This window comes from Capsicum annuum, chromosome 6 (assembly GCF_002878395.1).
Source record: "Capsicum annuum cultivar UCD-10X-F1 chromosome 6, UCD10Xv1.1, whole genome shotgun sequence".
NCBI lineage: Eukaryota > Viridiplantae > Streptophyta > Magnoliopsida > Solanales > Solanaceae > Capsicum > Capsicum annuum.
The window spans coordinates 219208983-219228583 of NC_061116.1; the positions used below are offsets into that span (position 1 = coordinate 219208983).

The following is a 19601-nucleotide window of genomic DNA, read 5'->3' on the forward strand; positions in this document are numbered from 1 at the left end:
TCCGTTTTGTTCGTGAATTTTGATTTCTAGGTTTGATAGTTCGAATCTAACAATATAATTATTTTTCTCATATATATATATATATGTGCTTATGATAAAATATCTGTTTTAAACTTTTTATACTTCATTAAAAATCTCATAATAAATAAAATTATTTAATTTAAAATAATTAAAAGTTACACATGCGTAGCGCGTATAACTAAATTAGTATAGAAAAATATGCATCGTCAGAAATATTGCTTTCCGTCCATTTTACTCTTATCAATTACATTTTCAGCTGCATACTGTAAAAGATGTACTTGGGTACGTTATTTTTCAGCCAATGTAGTCCAAAAACCTAGACAAAGTATAATTAGGGGTTTTTAATCCTTCTTCTGTGTTGTCAATTGTCTAGTTCCGCAATGATGAATAAACCAGCGGATTCCGCCAGTGCTACGCCGCCGTTGGCCAGCCAATTGCAGTTGGAATTGCCAGCACATTCAAAGGAATCCATAATCGCCGGTCTCTGTAAGCTCTCTGACTCCCTCTCCATATTCCAACGCTGCTTAACTGAGCTACAACTACACATTGGTTCCTCCCTTGCCTCAATCCACTCCTCCTCTATGCTGCTCCTCCCACACACAACTAATGCCAATTCGTTATCAACGCCAACTGCGGCGCTTCCAGCTCCAGAGGAAGAGGTAGAGGAAGAGGAGGTGGAGGAGGATGAAGGGGAGGAGGAAAAGGAAGAGGAAGAGGAGGTGGAGTTGGAGGATGAAGAGGAGACTGAAGAGGATGGGGAGGTGGAGTTGGAGGAGGTCGAGGAGGAGGAGGAGGAGGAGGGGGACGAGGACGAGGACGAAGAGGTGGAGCTGAAGGAGGAGGTGGAGGAGGGAGAGGAGGATGAGGAGGTGGAGTTGGAGGACGATGAGGAGGAGGGGGACGAGGATGAAGAGGTGGAGCTGAACGAGGAGGAGGAGGGGGACGAGGACGAGGATGAAGAGGTGGAGGAGGAGAAGCAGGGAGAGGAAGTGAGAACTCCTCTTTTTTCAGAGCTAGCAAGCATCTGTAAAGCAATGAGCGATAGAGATTTGAATAAGTACATGAAAAGGCATTTCTCCAATAAAGAAACACTGCTCGAACAACTCCCCAAGGCATTGAAACTCTCAGAAAATCCGAAGAGCCTCGTGCTGAAATGTCTCAACAAGTTTTATCTTCAAAGGACTGATTCCTTCTTTCGAGGCACACGGGTGTTCCTTCAAAGGAAAGTGTCTGTATTGGCGTTGGAGTGCTTATTGTTGATGATGGTAGAGAGCGAGGGAGTAGTTGAGATTGATGAAACGGTGAAGGAAGATGTGAATCAGGCAGCTTTAGCATGGAAGGAGAGGTTGATGTCCGAAGGAGGTGTAAAAATGGCTCATAAGCTGAATGCCCAAGGAGCGGCTCATAGGCTGGATGCCCGGGGTTTGCTATTGCTCTTTGGATGTTTTGGGGTTCCATCGTTTGGAATTTTATATGCGGATATCAGATATTTTCTTACCTTTGGCGCCCAGGGGATTTATGGTGCCCTCAAGAGATCAAGTGTTTTCATGGAATATATCCCCAAATTAATAGAGTGGAGGGTGAAGTGCAACGTAGTTGACGCAGTTGACATTGCCTATACTTTTGGTTTAGAGGACAAATCTGACCCTCTGAGACTCTTAACATCATTTATTAAAGAGTCCGAGGAGACATTGTCGAAAAAAATTAGGGGATTTAAACAAACTAATACGGTGCTTGCAGCAAAAAAGGATTACTTGGTTGCTGTGAGATCTGTCTACTCTTGTTTGAGACGTCACAGGATTGATCCTTCCAAACTTATTACCGGATGGCAATTCGATGTGAAAATAATGAGCTTGGAGAAAGAAATTGTTGAATTGAATGAGCATGTAGGTCAGGAAACCCTTGCTGAATTGATTAAAAATATACGTGATCAGAATCTAGCACTAAAAAGAAAAATTGATGAGACTGAGTCATCTGGATGTTTCAGCAACAAAGAAATGAAAAGCTCATATCCTTCAAATCCAAATCCATGGCCCCGGCATCCGGAAAAAGTTGTTAATCATGTCGATAATAGCATCGGCACCTTGTTAGAAGGTGGTGGAACTACTGGCCACATTTATGGTTATTCTCTATCCCCATCCGTATTGCATGCGACCGTTGCAGGCTCGATACGTGAGAATGTTGTTGGCTCACTGCCGGGACCCGTGGGAGGTGTTGTGGCCACAGTTGGAGTTGGAGCTGGGGCAGGTAAATCAGTGCAAGGAGGTTTGTGTGCTGGAGTTCATGGATTGACTTTAGTTGATCGTACACCTGGGCAAACAGGAAGTCATACTGGTCTGTTATATGGACAGCGTCGTGATGCAGTGATGTATGATAGACTGGCCTCCCACAGCTATGCTTATAGGCCATCATCCTTCTTGGAAGGCTCAGGCTCTATGGGGTTGCCAAACACCATAACCGTTGATACTTATAGGTCTCCACCATACTTGGAAGCCTCTACAGGGTTGCCAAACACCATACCTGGTGATGCTTATAAGCCTCCATCATACTTGGAAGCCTCCACAGGGTTGTCAAACCGCATCCCTGCTGATGCTTATAGGCCTCCACCATACATGGAAGCTGTTATGAGGTTGCCAAACACCATAACCAGTGATGCTTATAAGCCTCCAACATACTTGAAAGCCGTTACGAGGTTGCCAAACACCATATCTGGAGATGCTTATAAGCCTCCATCATACTTGGCAGCCTCTTCAGGCTCAAACACCATACTTGGTGGTGCTTATCGGCCTCCACCATACTTGGAAAGTTCTACGGGGTTGCCAAACACCAAACCTGCTGATTCTTATCACGCTCCACCATACTTGGAAGCCTACATGGGTTTGCCAAATACCATGCCTGCTGATGCTTATAGTCCTCCACCGTACTTGAAAGCCTCTACAGGGTTGCGAAACACCACATCTGGTGATGCTTATAGGCCACCTCCATACTTGGAAGGCTCTACCGGGTTGTCAATTACCAAGCCCATGGATGTTGCTGGCGGGAACTTCTACATCTGATACCTACCAGTTTGCTGATGCTGTTCAACTGAACTGTACCGAAGCAGTGGCTCGCGAGCAGTTGATGCTGTTCCACCTGCTGTGCCTGCTCATCTTCGTCCTACTTGTATAGGTTGAGATGGTTTTGCCTTGGGTAGGCATTAGTTTCTACCTTAGTTTCCCCTTTTTGCAGTATAGCCAATACAGTGTTTCTGCTAAGGTCTCTTAAGATGCACATACTTTCTGAAATATTTGTGTTTCATTAGCTGCTAAACTCTTTGGTCGATGTTCCAGGCTTAGCATAGTGATGTATAGAATTCTAGCTGGCAAGATTTCATTTGTTTGGAAAGATAAATAACCGGTTGTTCTTCCTTTGCTTTCTCCTCCATTTCATTTACCTCCCTTTAAACAAACATTGATTTCAAACCGTTCTTTTCTTTTTCCCTTTTCCCTTACTCAGGTTTCTTTTTCTTGTTTATTATGTACCCTTTTCATTAAAAAAATTTTCCTCCCTTTGTTTCATGTTGTGCCTTTCAACTGATTGTCATTCCATTACATCTAAAAATCTAAGGCAGTTGAGCTCAACAATGAAACCTGAAGGATTTGAAATCAATTATTGGAGTTCGGGTGGGATGGCTACAATCATTCTGAACTTTTTGCAGTATTCTCAATTAATTGGTATGTAAAATCGCACTAAGTAACCTGCTACTGGTATCTGATATATCTAGGTTGTTACTTCTACACTACACTACTCGTCCATCCCGTTGGTACTGGGTGGATTGGTTCTTATTATCTTCCTTTGTTTCTAAATTTTGTAAATTTTGGTGTTGTAGGAGTTCCCATTTGATGCAATATCGTGAAGGTTTGTCTTTCTGTTCATGAACGTGGTGTATGTAGTTTCATATTCGCTTGCTGAACTTTCACAACAATGGTTTAAGAAGTTTAAAAAAATACAATCTTGATTAATATGCGAAATGGTGATTTTTGAATCACAAGGATTATACTAGTAGCTTGATATGTTTGTAAATTTTTCGGATTGTAATTTTGCATGACTGCTAAGCTTCTGTTTGGAAATTCATCTTGTGGCAGAGTTCTGAATTTATATACTTATTTCATCTTGGGAAATCCATTATTCACTTGCTCTTGCTTCGTAAATATGCTTCTTGTTTCCTGTAATTATGGCTGGTGCTAATTACCTGTATGGATTTTAAATTGATATCTTGAATTATTTTCTTCTTTTTGCGTCTAGAAGAGGAAACTGATCCTAGTTTTACCTATTTTTAAGATCCCTATTTCAACATTACATAATTTATCCAAGAGAAGACAACTATAGATTTTCCCCTCTTACATAGCCTGTTTGGCCGAACTTTTCAAATCAACTTTTTTTGAAAAGTGTTTTTATTTTTTAAAATTGCTTTTCAAAAAAGTACTTTTGGTGAGAAACAGTTTGTGTTTGGCCAATAAGTTTAAAAAACCTTTTGAGCAACAATTAGTGTTTGGTCAAGCTTTTCAAAAGTGCTTTAAAGTTATTTTTCTCAAAAGTGCTTTTAAGGAGAAACTACTTTTTTTTTTACCGGTTCCAAAAAAAAAAGGAGAAGCTACTTTTTTTAGCTATGAAAAAGTGCTTTTTTCTACTCCCCGGAAGCACTTATTTTCTTTCAAAAGCTTGGCCAAACATCTTAAAGAAATAAGTATTTTTAGTAAAAAATAAGCACGTTTGGGAAAAAATAAGCTTGGCCAACCAAGCTTTTCTTCTCTGCTTTCATAGATGAATTTGCGCGCATTAATAGGACCTATATAAGCCTTGTATATACTGTTTGTCATGGTGGTTTGAAACATTAGAGTAATATATTCAACAATTTATGGTCACCATACCTGGTGAAGTATGTTTTTTATCATGCCTTTTTAGCTTGCAAGGATCTTCATAGAAGGGGCTGAGTTGCATCAAGTCTTGCATATGTGGAATAGGCATGGAGGTGAATGGTACCTTTCTTCCCCATTGTGTAAAGCAAATCAGTTGTGGGAGCTGTTAAACAGATAATTTGCATCGGTAGCGTGATGCCTAGCTGATTTTCAAAGACCTGCTTTGCTAGAGGGATGCAAGTTCATCAAGGAACTGAATAGGATTTGGAAGGAGGTCATGACCTACGTTGCAGGTATCAGTAGATTTAAGTATACTGCTCAAGGAGATGAAATATATTGCAAGTTCCTTTGTTAGTTTATTATATTAGGCAGTTACAAGTATGTATTCGACTAGGCATATGCATAAAATATGCTCTGTCAATGAGGTGTGTAAATTTCAGTTTCTTCAAGTGCTAAAAAACATGAAGCACTCTTTCAAACATGTTTTGTAATCAACATGTTTGCCTCTACTAGTACAACAACAACATAACTGGGATGATAAAGTGTACGCAGTCCATACCACTACCTCAGATGAAGTAAAGAGGTTGTTTCCGATAATCCATACAACACGTTTGCCTCTACTAGTAATATATCTTATTCGGATGATATGCTAAGATCAAGAATAGTAGGTTTAGCTTTATAGACATTTATTATTTTCCACTAATAAGAGTTTCAAACACTACTAACTTTCAGATGGCATACGTTATCCCTTGTAGTTTGAAAAGTCATTAATGTACTTGCAGTACTAAACATGAGCATAATGTGTTGTGAATTTTTCCCTGTTACAATATCTGTAAGATTTCTCTTTATAAAACTATATGCTTGAACTATGGTCATGCTACTCTTTACATGAATTATCAATTTGTACCAATGTTTCTCGTTTCAGGAATGCTTTGTTCAATGGTTTAGAACTTAGAAGACTTGTTCAAAGGGTAAAGATGAATCACTCAAAGAAAGAACTTTCCAAGTACACCATGTAGTATATATATATATATATATATATATTTAAGAATACGTTTTGGCATATTCTGATAATGTGACTTGTACTAATTGTAAAAGAATTTTTGAAGATTGAACTAGTCTGAGAGTGGAGAAATTGCAATAAATAATCAAACAATATGGGAAAAAAGAAATACTCCAGGAAAAGTATGTGGTCAAGAGTATTCAACAAATTAATGGATGACCATTTTCTCAATTCTTATTCCGTGATGTTCATTGTGAATCTTCAGTTAAATTCATTGTTCACATTTTTTTCCTTATAAACTAAAATTATGTTTTTCTAGCACTAAGAAGAGCAAATTCAGTTGAGAATCTGTTTGGAAACAACCTTTCCACCCTTACAAGAGCGGGGTAAAGTTGCGTACACCGCCCTTCCCATACTTCACTTGTGAAATTTCACTGAATATGTTGTTGGCATGAGATGGGTGTTAGAGTTTGTGACCCGAATTTTGTTAATCTGGTCCTGAAAAGTTCGCAGTGTGATCTATGTGTGTGATTTTTTGTGGGGGTCTATGGTGGTAGCGGAGGGATTGGGCCTCGGCCCGATCTCGGAGCCCATTGATCTCGTTGGGGGTGCGGACCTATATGTTTTTGGGTTTAGATTTATTTGTACGCACGTATTATATAAATGCGTTTAGTGGGTTGTTTTTGGGTGTTGTTTTACACGTAATTAAGGTTGTTGTCTCCACCTTGTATTCCTCTCCTTCATTGTGAATTTCGCCCGCCTCTGCTCATGGTTTTTTCCGTCAAGAGTTTTTACATAAATTTATGTATTTTGTTTGTTTTCTTTTACTTGTGGTATTGCTTATTTCTTTCGGTTCATAACAAAGGGCATGCACTTTAGACGGCTTAGCTCACTCTCATTTATTCATATAAAGTTCTCGTCAAGTTGTACATAAAATTTTAAGGCCAAGAATTATGTATTATGTTGTCTTGAAACATTACTTTTAGAATTCGTTTGGTTCAAAACAAGTTATTTTATCCCACTATCTCCTGTTTGAAACAGATAAGTAAGATTTTGGTATTAACAAAAATTAAGCTTTAGATAAATACAATTCCAAATTTAATATTAAAATTATGTCCTAATCCCGATAACCAAGCACACCAAAAATCTAAAAGATCACACACAATATTGATCTTGCAGTAGAAAGTTAAAGCAGTACTTTTAGGGGATTTTGTGGAGTTGATTTTCCAGGATTGTCCCATCTTTTATCCCACTTTATTTTTTTTTTCTTTTTTCAAAAGTACATTTCCTTTCTAGATTATGTTAGGCCTTGGAAATATTCTTTTTAATTTTGTGGGGGTAGGGGGGGTAAGAATTGTATACTCTATAAGTAGTACTTTAATTTGTTGAAAAGAACTTGCACAAGATTAAAAATGTTAATAAACCCAGAGGATAAAACACGGAGTTTTAGTTTTAATGATACGTAACATGTCACGCAACTAATATAATATACACCAAATTATAATTAAGTTCCATACTTAAGTGACAAGCTATGCCTTGATTAAATCTAATCTGAAAAGATTAGTGATTAGTACTAATTAAAACCATAGAATAATACCTTGAAGATATGATTCGAACCAATCAATTTCCCAGGAAAAAGAAGAAAGGAATGTTAGATCCAAAAGGAACTCATTTCTCAAAAAGTGTTCTAACAAATTTTCCACATGAAGAACATGACTTTATTTCATTATTAAGAATAAAAAGTTTAAGCACTCAAATGCATGCATACCAAATCTTATGGAATCGCTTTCCCCTACTTGTAACGCTCAAACTTTTTCCAAGTTCAATCATTGGTTTTAGGATGCAATTATTGGTAGGGGCACCCTACCTCCAAAGGCGATTACGTTGATGGCTAAAATATTTGTGCAGAACCGGGTTCAAAATTTGAGTTTATGAGTTTTGAATAAGTTATTTCTAGCTATTTATTGTTTTTTTTTTTTGAAGGGGAACTTTGACATAACTGATAAGTTGTTGTCATGTGACCGGGGGTGTTTAAGCCGCGAAAATAGCCTCTTGCAGAAATACATGATAAAGTTATCTCTAATAGATCTTTGTAGTCTGACCCTTTCCCAGATCCCACATGTATTGAATTTTAGTGTCTTGGTTGTTGTTATGTAAGCAGAAAAATACGGATTTAAGCCGTGAAAATAGTCTCTTGCAAAATAAGACTATCCACAATAGATTATGGAGCTTTAGTACATCATATTACATTATATTTGGTAAATTTTCTGAACACAAATACAAAATTTTGATGAATACTATTAAACTCTGACTCCGCCCTGCGCGTGCATGTGTCTTACTATGGGTAAAAGGGGTATTAGTTAATATTATCAAGCAGTTGGAAGGATTTATCATAAAGTTAGAAAGCATATTATATTTAGATATATGTAATTGTTAGGTTGTTAAAAAGCGACAACAAGAGAGAATTTCCTTGTTAGACTAATACAATATATTGTTTAAGCATTATACAAAGATAATTAAATTTTCAAAGTTTGTACATTATTGAAGGTTCAAACTACTCTAGGTGGCACCAAAACAAATCACTTATTAACTTGTATAATTCAAGGTTGATCCTAATCTTTTCCAAATCATTTGTTTATTATTTGCCTCTTATTAATTAACAATACAGTAATGGTATCCAGAGCTATCATCTAAAATTGGAAAAACATATATATGTATATATACACAAACACTAAAATGCCATCTATAAATTAGAAATTCTCCAAAAAGACACACGTCCAACATGGCATTCTTTTGACTTGGTGTTCTCCAGGAAAAAAAAAATACTTGTACTTGATGTTTTGATAATCTTTTTAGAACTTTTTTTTTTTTGGGCTTAGCTAAAAACAAATTATTGGACTTTAAGAATTTGTTCCACTCAAAGAATTATTCCAGGCAGTGGGGGCAATTTCTTGAGAATTTTAAACTTAAATAAAACAAGAAGATTTAAGAACATTATTTATGCATGATAATTGAAGGCAAAGGTACACCTAATACAATTGCAAACAACGGACCCTATATTATTAAGTACACTTTAATATCTCTTGGACTTAATTGTGAACAAGGGACACAAAGAAATATTTTTTTTTCTTAAATTAAAAAAAATAGTTTTTTTGGTGTGGCCTGGTTTTAGGTGATGAGAAGGATTGGATGTTGACCTATCAATGAAAGGGATAATACCAAACAAAGCCATTTCAAAGGCTTGATTAGTTAATTATGAACATAAGTGGTAGTGGGCTTTATATAAAAAGTTGAGTTGGTTGATAGGCTACAACTAAAAGTTTGAAAATTAATTTCCATATTTCTCTCAAGATTGTAAGGGAGTAACTGTTAAAATAAATACAGGATTTTTTTTTATTTATTTTTTAACTTGTATGTAGTATTTTCAATTGCTCTAAGTTTGAAATTTTTTATTATGTGTCTCAGACAATTGATCGACGATAGTGGTGTGAAGCTTCTCTTTTAATACTTATAACTTTGGGTTCATTAAATTGTGAGATAAAAGAAGCCGTCAATGATGAGAGTCATAAAATAAAATTTGTATAAAAAACATAAATATCAACCCTTTTGAAAGTAATTATACACTATCCCACTTTTTTAATTACTTTGCTCTCTCTTCCTATTAATATACATAACATAACCGACATATACATAACATTCTTTGTATATGTTGAGATTTTTGTAATATATTTAAGGAGTTGAGATTTTTTATAATATTGAAAACATAAATTGTGTATTTGTGTAATTTTTAGATAAAATTTTTTGCTCTAGTCAACTTGTTATAGTACTTACAATCAAGTGTTGGCGATTTGTATAAACTCAAGTTAAAATAGAATATTAGTACTATTTATGTCTCAATTTATATGACACTATCTCCTATTTTTAGTTTATCAAAAAAGAAAAAAAAAGAAAGAATGATATCTTTCCTTATTTAGTAGTAGCAATCTAGCTTCAAATTTTATGTTTTATCCTTAACAAAATGATTATAGACTTAGAGCTACATAAATTTTCTTATTTATTAGATCATAAATTTAATTTTTTTTTTTCTCTTAAATTTTATATCTAGTCAAATACTTTCACATAAATTAAAAATATAAGAGTATATATTTCCTTTTCATATATTAATTTAAATTTTAATTAGCAAAGATATATCCCATTCAATGTTCAAATGTAGCAGTAGGTAGTCGATGAAATAGTCAAATACTCCCAAGTTTACTAGAACACTACCATATATTATACAAAAATGACAAATGAAGCTATCCATGCCAAGGTTGTACCGTTTTATCTCATCACAAGTTTGGTGGTTCTGTATAATAGTACTTACAACTCTGAAATGGCTCTAGAAAAAGAACCAATGAGAAACAACAGGCGGTTAGGGGGAGAGAGAAGTGGAGTAGGAAGTCTGATTTAGTGACCCCATATGTCCTTTTCCCTTCATGTATAAAATATTTGTTTTGTGTTTTTTCACTACACATATACTATAAAAATTTAAACTTTTTTTTTTTTTTTCAAACCCCACAAATAGCCCTGAGGGAACAGAACAGGTCTGCAAAGGACAAGATTTTCTGTACCATAATGAGATGAGTTTCAAATTTGTTAATCATTACAATTGATTACAACAGGATGAGGGAGATAATAAAAGCCACCCCTGAAACTGAACTAGTATAAGGCTAATTATTTCTTCTTATTAGAGAAAGAGAGAAAAAAAAAGACCAATAAAAGATCAACAAACTGGACCCTATAGATGGATAAGTGTTGTATATATGTCTTGTCTGCCTACATATATTGTGCTTTGACAAGAAAGCTTTGATCTTTAGTACTGCTTCTTAGAGTCTCTCGTTCTTATTTGTTTTTTGCTCTAGAACAAGACTTGTTGGTTTCTTGAAAAGGTTGAAAGTTTTAACAACTACTACGTAGTATCTTTCTTTGGTGATTTTTCTTTTTACTTCAAAGTTCAAAGCTAACATTTTTTTCTTGATTTTTCGGGTTTTACTTTGACAAGTTCAAGAATGGTGTAAAGGGTTTTTGCATGGCTAGTCAAGGAATAGGAGAGACTGGTTTGACAGACTCTGGACCATCATCACATTCACACCATAACCACAATATGCCATATGCTGTTTATAGGGGGATAAATCCTGCTAGCACAAGTTTCATGTATGTACTTTTCCTTCTGTTTTATATAGTTAGCAAGTTACAACTTCTAACATGGTTCTGTTTTACTTTGTGTTGCAGTAATCAAGAAAGTTCTGGTTTTGATTTTGGAGAGCTAGAAGAAGCTTTTGTACTACAAGGATTTAAGATTAGTAATGATGAAGCTAAAGCATGTATGATTATTTTTTCTTCTCTATACTTTTTTTTCTGACGTTTGCAATGTATAACAAACTCCCTACTGTAAAGCAATAGAGCAAAGGGGGTTTGAATAAGTCCATAGAAGGTGTCATTAAGGGGCTTTACTATTTCCAATATGGTAATCATTCTTGTGCAAAGGAGTTGAATGGCGTGGGGTTTCAAACAAGGAAACATGAACTCCTTGCATGATTTACTGACTCCATAACTGCAGCTAAAAAGGGAAAAAGAGAGGATTAGGTTCCTTCTTTATGATGGTTTTTTGAAAGTGTTTTTTTCTTTTTTTTTTGTGTGATGATCGTTCAAGATTTTGCTTTTGTGATTCTGTGCAGCTTTATATGCAGCAGCAGCAGCCACAGGGAAACCTGCTGCAACTCTGGAGATGTTCCCTTCTTGGCCTATGAGATTCCAACAGACCCCAAGAGTACTTCAATTTTTTTTTTCCTTTTTCTATGCTTATCCTTCTTTGACCATCTTGTTTTAAAATTGTCCTTTGTGTAAAATAAGCTTGGACTTTTACTCAAAATAGGCAACCCCTTTGTGAGCTTTTATATAATGGAGTTGAAGATGAATTTGCACACCATTTAAATCTCTTTCTTGGCTTTTATCTACAGGAGAAGTCAAAATCAAGAGAAGAGAGTACTGATTCTGGTTCACTTTCAAGTAGAGTTCAACCCCATTTAGAGCCAGAATCACCCATCAGTAGAAAGGCATCTTCAGACCATCAACAAAATCAACTTCACATAACACACAAATCTCAAGAACAGCAACAGCAACTCCAAAATATGGCAAGTAATAATCCAAGAACAGGAGGTTTACAAACTGAACTAGCAGCTTCCAAATCCAACAGTGAAAAGGTTTTCCTCACAACACTTTATCTCCTCTTCTACTATTATATACATCACATCCCAAGATCTCAGGGAAGAAAAAAGTTGGAATCTTTATTGTTTCACTGTTTGTACAGACACAATCACAAATCCCAACAACTGCTAATGAATACACCAAAGACAAGAGTTTTTCTGAAGGATTCTCTGAGATGGGAAAAAGAGAGAATCTTTACAGTGCTTTTTTACTTTACTTTTCCCCCTCTATGCACTATTCAATACTAAGTCATAGTTTAAGCTCCTGTTGATACAGTAATATTTTTTAATTTTTTTTTCATATCCCAAGAACTGTAGTTAACTACTTGTTCTTCAGGTTTATTAAATCTTTCTTGGAACAAGAAAGAATAAAATCACAAGAATGCCATGTTATCTTGTATACATCATCAGATGTTATTCTTAAATGTCTGGACATATGGTATTAGTGTTTGAAAATTACTACAACTTTGATTCTGTCCAAGAATACTAAATTCTTAAAACAAGAATTATCTGCCTTATTTAACACGCTATACTTTTTAATTGCTTAACATAAAGGAGAAAGTCTAACTTCACGCTATTGAATTTGAAATATTCTCTTCTTGACTGTGTTGTTCAAGACTCTTCTAAAATGTTAGCGAGCGCATGTCGGATTCTTCAAAAGTAGTGTCTACGTTAATTTAGCTTCTTGATGAATATTTCTATTTTTCTACATGATCAACAACTTTAGTATGTATAACTAGCTTTTCTATTAATATTTTGTAGAAAAAGGGTGCTGCTTCAACTTCAGAGAGGGTACTTGATCCAAAGGTGGTGCCACTATTTGTCAAGAACATACAAATTAGTTTATATTGTTTCCTAATTGGAACATACAAATTACTATTTTTCTATTTTGTTTACTGCAGACATTGAGACGTTTAGCTCAAAATAGAGAAGCAGCAAAGAAAAGCAGGATAAGAAAAAAAGTATGTTGATTTTCTTGCTTCCCATTACTGTCAAGTTCCTCAATCAATATTTTTTACATTAACATTATTATCATTATTATTTGCATTTTGTGCAGGCTTATGTACAACAGCTTGAAACAAGTAGGATGAGACTTTCTCAGCTAGAACAAGAACTTCAAAGGGCTAGCTCTCAGGTTGATTATATTTGTAAATACTATTTGCTACGTCCCAATTTAAGTGTCTTAGTTTGATAGGACACAAAGTTTAATAAATCAAGTGAAATTTTTGAATCTTGTGGCGTTAAACTTTTCATATAGGATACAAATTAAAAACAAAATGAGACATTAAAATTGGGACGGAGGGAGTAATTTTTTTTTTTTTTCGGTTGAATAATAAATGCAATAGGTTATTTGAAGATTTTTTCTGCTGATTGTTGTGGCAAACAGGGGATTTTCTTGGGAGGTGGTACTACTGCTGGTTCCAATATCAGCTCAGGTAAGTTTTGAACTATCATTATATTCATTTTCTCAACCAACCCAATGTTTAAGGACAACCAAGAAATATAAATTTAACTTATAGTACTACTGTATACATTAACAATGTAATTAAATTTTTTACCTCTCAGTACATTTTAACTCATTATAGTTCAGAGTTTTCACTACAAACAGTGCCCAAAATTTGTTGTATGTTGAGACTTTATAATTTTTAGCCAGTAGTAGCTGACAAAAACAACTTGAGTTTGACTACAGAAAGTTTTGTCTTTTTCTTTTGTGTGACATTATTATTATGTACAAAATCAGAGTACTTCCAGCGTAATATGGGTCAAAATTGTATTTGACATTTTAACTTAATTCACACATTGTACCAGCGACGTATTTGACTAAAATAACTGTTTACGTGCCTACACGACGGGAGCAATTAATAATAACGTTGTGACGAAGATGCCTTGTTCAATTTTTTGGTGCAGGTGCTGCAATATTTGACATGGAATATTCAAGGTGGTTGGATGATGATCAAAGGCACATGTCCGAACTTCGAACTGCATTACAAGCACATTTATCAGATGGTGATCTTAGACTAATAGTTGATGGATACATTGCTCATTACGACGAAATTTTCTGCCTGAAAGGAGTGGCAGCAAAATCTGATGTATTTCATTTAATTACTGGAATGTGGACAACTCCAGCTGAACGTTGCTTCCTTTGGATGGGTGGTTTTAGGCCTTCTGAGCTGATCAAGGTAACTGTTGCAATCTTGTAAATGCTAGTTGGAGTGATTTTTCTTCTTTTGTCCTGATATAAGTTGGATAATTTTCTTGATCACACCTCTATTGATGATGCCAAAACAAAGGAGCAGAGCAAAATGGTTTACTTAATTCAAGTAAATGACAAAACAGAGGTTGTGGCGTGGGGAGAGGAACATAGACATAGTGGCGTAGCCACATATACTGAAGGAATTATATTATTATATTTTTTTGATAATCGTGGTGTCCGGTCAGCTTGCGCGCACCTCGATTAAATCTACGGGATACCTGCCTCCTCCCATCAGCAACAGGTCAGACAACTCTGTCCACCAAGGCTAGAACAGATGGGTAGAAAACACCTACTATTTGTCTCTGCTGGGAATTGAACCTGACACCTCATGGTGCTCATCCCAACTTTATTGAACCACTAAGCCACACCATTGGGTGCAAAGAATTATATTCTATACAGAAAATTATTCGAAGTATATAGATCACAAAGTACCTTGCGTATGTATATATGAATATTTGAACACCCTTAGACTTTGCAACCTAGGTGATGTAAGATGAAATTTTCACTATGCATTTATGAAAAGTCTGATTATACAAAGCCAATTGTTTAACAAATCTGTGGGGGGTCCAACTAAGAGAAAAGATGGCTTATAACAAAATGGTACCGTATTTATATGATGAGTCCTATATTGCTATGAGCTTCCGACTCTTCAAAAATGTCATTGGGTGCGTGTCATATCCATCAAATATAATGTATTTTTTGGAGAGTCCGAGCAACATAGACGCGGACTGGGATCAGATGTTCCAACTTGATAGGAAATGAGTACTAATCATATGATGTATTTTGAAATTGAGCAGATGTTGATAGGACAATTGGACCCTTTAACAGAGCAACAAGTAGTTGGAATATACAGCCTCCAGCAATCTTCTCAACAGGCAGAGGATGCACTTTCACAGGGATTGGAACAACTACAACAATCTTTAATTGATACTATTGCCACTGCTTCTCTACATGATGGCATGCATCATATGGCTCTTGCTTTAGGCAAGCTCTCCAATCTTGAAGGATTTGTTCGTCAGGTAACATTACTCCTGATTTTCTATATAGCATTTTTCATTTTTGTCTGCACGAGTTCGAACCGTTGAAATAATCTCGGGTAGAAATGCAGGGTAATAGATATTCGTGATCTGATCCTTCTCCGGATCTCACACATAGCGGAAGCTTACCGCACCACGAGCTGCCCTTTGTGATTCTCTATGTGAATTTTAACTGCATATGTCATAGGCCGATTCACCTATTGCTTTTGATTCAAACTATATATATACACCATACATATGTACTGTAACATTTTATTTAACTGCATATACATCTATCCGACGAAAGTGATGCATGTTCGAATAGAAGCCCCCTACTAGAGCTTATCAGGAAATCAAAACAAATTATAAAAACTATTTCAACATATTAATTAGTTCAAATAATGGACAAAAATACAACTTATTTATTTGAAGGGTTACAAAATGTCAACCAGTTTAAACATTGTTTAATCGGTCCATTTCAAACTTCTAATTGAATATTTTGTTTTTGATTAACATATTTCATTTATCGAATTTTTGTCTCCGTTGTCTATATCATTTGGTATATATGATTGATGACGTAAATTGAGCTTAAATGAAGTAATAAAGATTCATATAATCGACTGAAGCATAGTGGCTATTAACTTATTTTTTGTTCATAATTCCAGGCTGATAATTTGAGACAACAAACATTGCATCAGTTACACAGAATATTGACAGTTAGGCAAGCAGCCAGATGTTTCTTGGTGATTGGAGAATACTATGGTCGACTACGAGCTCTAAGTTCTCTATGGTTATCTCGTCCACGAGAGTAAGATTCTATAATTTATATTATAATCTTTTGATGAAAATGTTTTTTTTTTTTTTTTTTATTATTTTCATTTACACAGAAATTGGACAAGGAAAACATAATTTCATCCAAACTAATTATAATTATAATAATTAATTTTAATCTTATTTTAATTATATATTTATATGGTTTAGGACATTGATCGTGGATGATAATTCATGTCAAACAATAACGGGGTTACAAATGGTACAATCTTCTCAGAACCACTTCTCAAATTTCTGATTGATGATGATGATGATCAAATTGTATTTCAGTGAGAGCTACGTACCTAGTTTAGTAGATTTTTTTTCTTTTTTTTTTTTTAAATTTAGTTTTTGGTTGTTAATTAGATTCCTGATATTATAACTATGTAAGTTATTTTGTAAATGCAAGGAATCAATATTATGTGCAAGAGCAAGTTACTCCTTTAGGGTCAGTTGGTTCAATATTAGATTATTCCGGAATTATAATCAGGATTATCTTTCGCACTTGAAAAACGCACTAGAGTAATAATTGCGAAAATATATAAAATTTATATTAAGAACTTTTATTTAATTGGGGATAAGGGATGGAGCTGACTCAAATATTCTTTATTTAGAAGTATTTTTTAGTGAAGATTTAGAAAGATGGCTAGTTGTTCATTTTTCTGTGAAGTGGTTGAGAAGATTATATTATTTTAAGGAGGAAGGGACAAAAAAATAAAAAATGGTAGCAAATTATTAGTTGGATAAAATTGTCTCTTGCAAATGGAAGATATATATGATGCTAATAGAGAGGGTGTGTGGGCGATGCAATTTGAAGATTTAAATCCGTACATAATGGAAGATATATATGATGCTAATTGAGAGGGTGTGTGGGCGATGCAATTTTGAAGATTTAAATTCGTACAGAATTTTGATTATATTAAATTCGAAATATATTAGTTTCAAATAAATATTGCATATTAATATAATTGGATTAATTATTTAAGTCCAAACATATATGAATTTAATTAAAGTTTTTTTTTTTATTGGGCTAGCCCATTGATTTGGACTACAAATGATGAGCTCACTTTGCTAAACCCAAGATATTGTCATATTCTACAGACCCAAATAAATGTCACGTGTCAAGCCAAGTCAAGTGAAGGAGCCAATAGGACCATGCCACATGTCAAATAATGCAGCAGGCTCAATAAAATCAACGCCCATAAAAGGCGCCACGTCACTTGAATTTGATTGGTCAAAGAAAGTCCATCTTCATCATGATTCTTCTTTTTCCACAACTATAAATAGGGGTCTCATAATTCAGAAAGAGGGACCCTTCAAGAACTCGAACAAGTAGCAAGAGAAAGCTCGTGAATCAAACGCCGCAATTTCTCTAAAAGTCTCAAGCATTTAAATCAAGTTCATCAAGATTCAAGATCAAGACCGCAATATTCAAGAACAAGCTCAAAAGCCCTTGAATTCAATCACAAGTCAAGATCAAGTCCCTCAAATCAACAAATCAAGTTCAAGAACAAGCTCAAAAGCCTTCCCTCAAACCAACAAATCAAGTTCGAATTCAAGATCAAGCTTTAAGCCCTTGAATTTATATTTGAAAAGGCGAATTAGAGGATTCATAGAGATTGTAACACTCGCATTGAAATCAATAAATTGATTGCTGCAATATATTTTTCTTATCTCGAATTATTTATTTTTCGATCTCGAGAATTTTACTGTCCAACAAATTCTGGCACGCCTAGTGGGACAATCTTTACCTCTTATCTCAATTTTTCCTATTTCAAACTTCAACAACACTGAAATGACTTCCAAGAAGGTCAACTCTCAATCAACTGCTTCCAAGGCTGCTGACTCAAAGTTCTTTGCTGAAGTAGAAAGCATCCTTGGTGTTACTTTCGGAAGCTTAGGAGCTGTCACAAGGAGCAAGGCAGGCTTGATAGGACAACAAACACATCCAGTGTCGTCCGCGCCAACTCCAGCTTTTGAATCTTCAACCCCGAAAGGAATGAAGTCCAATGCAAGTGCTTCGGAAGGAGGAAACAGTGTGGCAAAATCGCTTAAGAAGACGCAAAGAGCGATGATCGTTCAAGCAACTCATCATCTCTGACTACCCCACATAAGTTGAGCACTTCAAAGATCAACTTATGTAATAATCCATGCTACTCTCCAGCATCTCCCTTGATCATACAAACAATGGTGACTGATGCCTCGTCTATGGAAGAGCAACTTGTGAATCTGACAAAGGCAATTGAGAGCCTGGCCAAATATGTTCAGAATCAAGATGCTTGGATTGATAAGATAATGGATAGGGTGGAAGGCCTGATAGATGGAGAGTCTAGCCATGCGCCTAGAAAATCTCCTGAGGTTTATGAGACAGAAAATCTTGTGAAACAAACACCACCGACTAAAGAGGTGCAAGTTTCTTCTGAGGGAATGATCCCGATTGGGCAACTGAGGGAATTCATTGAAGAGACCCTCAAGGAAAAGTATGATGTTGTCACCAGGTCTTCCCTCGCATATGCTAAGCCCTACACTGCGAGAATAGATAGCCTCAAAATTCCTGACGGCTATCAACCCCCCAAATTTCAACAATTTAAGGGCAAAGGTAACCCAAAACAGCATGTCGCACACTTTTTTGAGACATGTAATAATGCTGGAACTTACGGTGACTATCTTGTCAAACAGTTTATTCGTTTCCTAAAGGGAAACGCCTTTGATTGGTATACGGATCTCAAGCCTAACTCCATCGATAGCTGGGAGCAATTGGAGCACCAGTTTCTAAATCGCTTTTATAGCATAAGGCATACAGTGAGCATGGTAGAGCTTACAAATGCTCGACTAATAAAGAATGAACCAGTCATTGACTTCATCAATCGATGGAGAAATGCTAGCCTAAACTGCAAAGATAGGCTCAGCAAAGTTTCTGTAATAGAGATGTGCGTCCAAGGAATGCATTGGGAGCTTCTCTACATCTTGCAAGGCATTAAGCCTAAATCCTTTGAAGAGCTAGCTACCCATTCTCACGATATGGAGTTAAGCATGTCTTCTGTTGGAAAGGGATCAACGCCTATCCATGACCCTCGAAGGGGAAATGATAAGCAGGAGTCCAAAATATGGGGCAAGTTTGTCCCTAAAAATGACAAGAAGGAATCCATGAATGTCGATGTGTCTCCTGTGAAGGTCACCACAAAGGTGAGCAAGAAGCAAAGTGTGAAGACGACTTCTAGAGCATGTTCGAATCAGAAAACATTAAAGGAAATGCAAGAAAAGGAATATCCCTTCCTTGATTCTGATGTTCCTGAGATTTTTGATGAACTCCTTGAGCATAAGCTCATTGAACTCCCAGAGATGAAGCGTCCC

At 35.7% G+C, this 19601-nt stretch overlaps 2 protein-coding genes across 11 annotated transcripts; both read left to right on the forward strand.

Annotated features, from left to right (window-relative positions):
- The first annotated feature begins 253 nt into the window (after window positions 1-253).
- LOC124899359 lies at window positions 254-6159 on the forward strand. 8 transcript variants are annotated; one of them, XM_047414052.1, is made up of 5 exons: window positions 254-3210; window positions 3628-3734; window positions 3890-3918; window positions 4966-5212; window positions 5845-6159. In XM_047414052.1, the coding sequence occupies exon 1, from the start codon at window positions 402-404 to the stop codon at window positions 3075-3077; it is 2676 nt and encodes an 891-aa protein (XP_047270008.1). In that variant the 5' UTR covers window positions 254-401; the 3' UTR covers window positions 3078-3210; window positions 3628-3734; window positions 3890-3918; window positions 4966-5212; window positions 5845-6159. The 8 variants fall into 8 exon arrangements, with proteins under 8 accessions (XP_047270008.1, XP_047270004.1, XP_047270005.1 ...); XM_047414048.1 differs by having other exon boundaries at window positions 3628-3918; XM_047414049.1 differs by having other exon boundaries at window positions 3890-5212.
- A 4191-nt stretch (window positions 6160-10350) lies between these two features.
- Window positions 10351-17665, forward strand: LOC107875654 (transcription factor TGA2). 3 transcript variants are annotated; one of them, XM_047413352.1, is made up of 14 exons: window positions 10351-10850; window positions 10964-11115; window positions 11194-11285; window positions 11640-11731; window positions 11922-12164; window positions 12930-12974; window positions 13070-13129; window positions 13225-13302; window positions 13555-13603; window positions 14076-14347; window positions 15219-15440; window positions 16103-16245; window positions 16419-16470; window positions 17349-17665. In XM_047413352.1, exons 2-14 carry the CDS (start codon window positions 10991-10993, stop codon window positions 17418-17420), a joined length of 1545 nt encoding a protein of 514 aa, XP_047269308.1. In that variant the 5' UTR covers window positions 10351-10850; window positions 10964-10990; the 3' UTR covers window positions 17421-17665. The 3 variants fall into 3 exon arrangements, with proteins under 3 accessions (XP_047269308.1, XP_016577937.2, NP_001311996.1); XM_016722451.2 differs by lacking the exon at window positions 17349-17665 and having other exon boundaries at window positions 10355-10850; window positions 16419-16696; NM_001325067.1 differs by lacking the exons at window positions 10351-10850; window positions 17349-17665 and having other exon boundaries at window positions 10991-11115; window positions 16419-16506.
- The last annotated feature ends 1936 nt before the right edge of the window (window positions 17666-19601 follow it).

What these genes read in the sequence shown, in the direction of transcription:
- LOC124899359 (XM_047414046.1), top strand. Translation starts at nt 402, where the DNA reads ATGATGAATAAACCAGCGGATTCCGCCAGTGCTACGCCGCCGTTGGCC.
- LOC107875654 (XM_047413352.1), top strand. Translation starts at nt 10,991, where the DNA reads ATGGCTAGTCAAGGAATAGGAGAGACTGGTTTGACAGACTCTGGACCA. An exon ending in TAATGATGAAGCTAAAGCAT is followed by an intron (nt 11,286 to 11,639) that starts GTATGATTATTT and finishes GATTCTGTGCAG; the next exon opens with CTTTATATGCAGCAGCAGCA. An exon ending in TTCAAAGGGCTAGCTCTCAG is followed by an intron (nt 13,303 to 13,554) that starts GTTGATTATATT and finishes TGTGGCAAACAG; the next exon opens with GGGATTTTCTTGGGAGGTGG.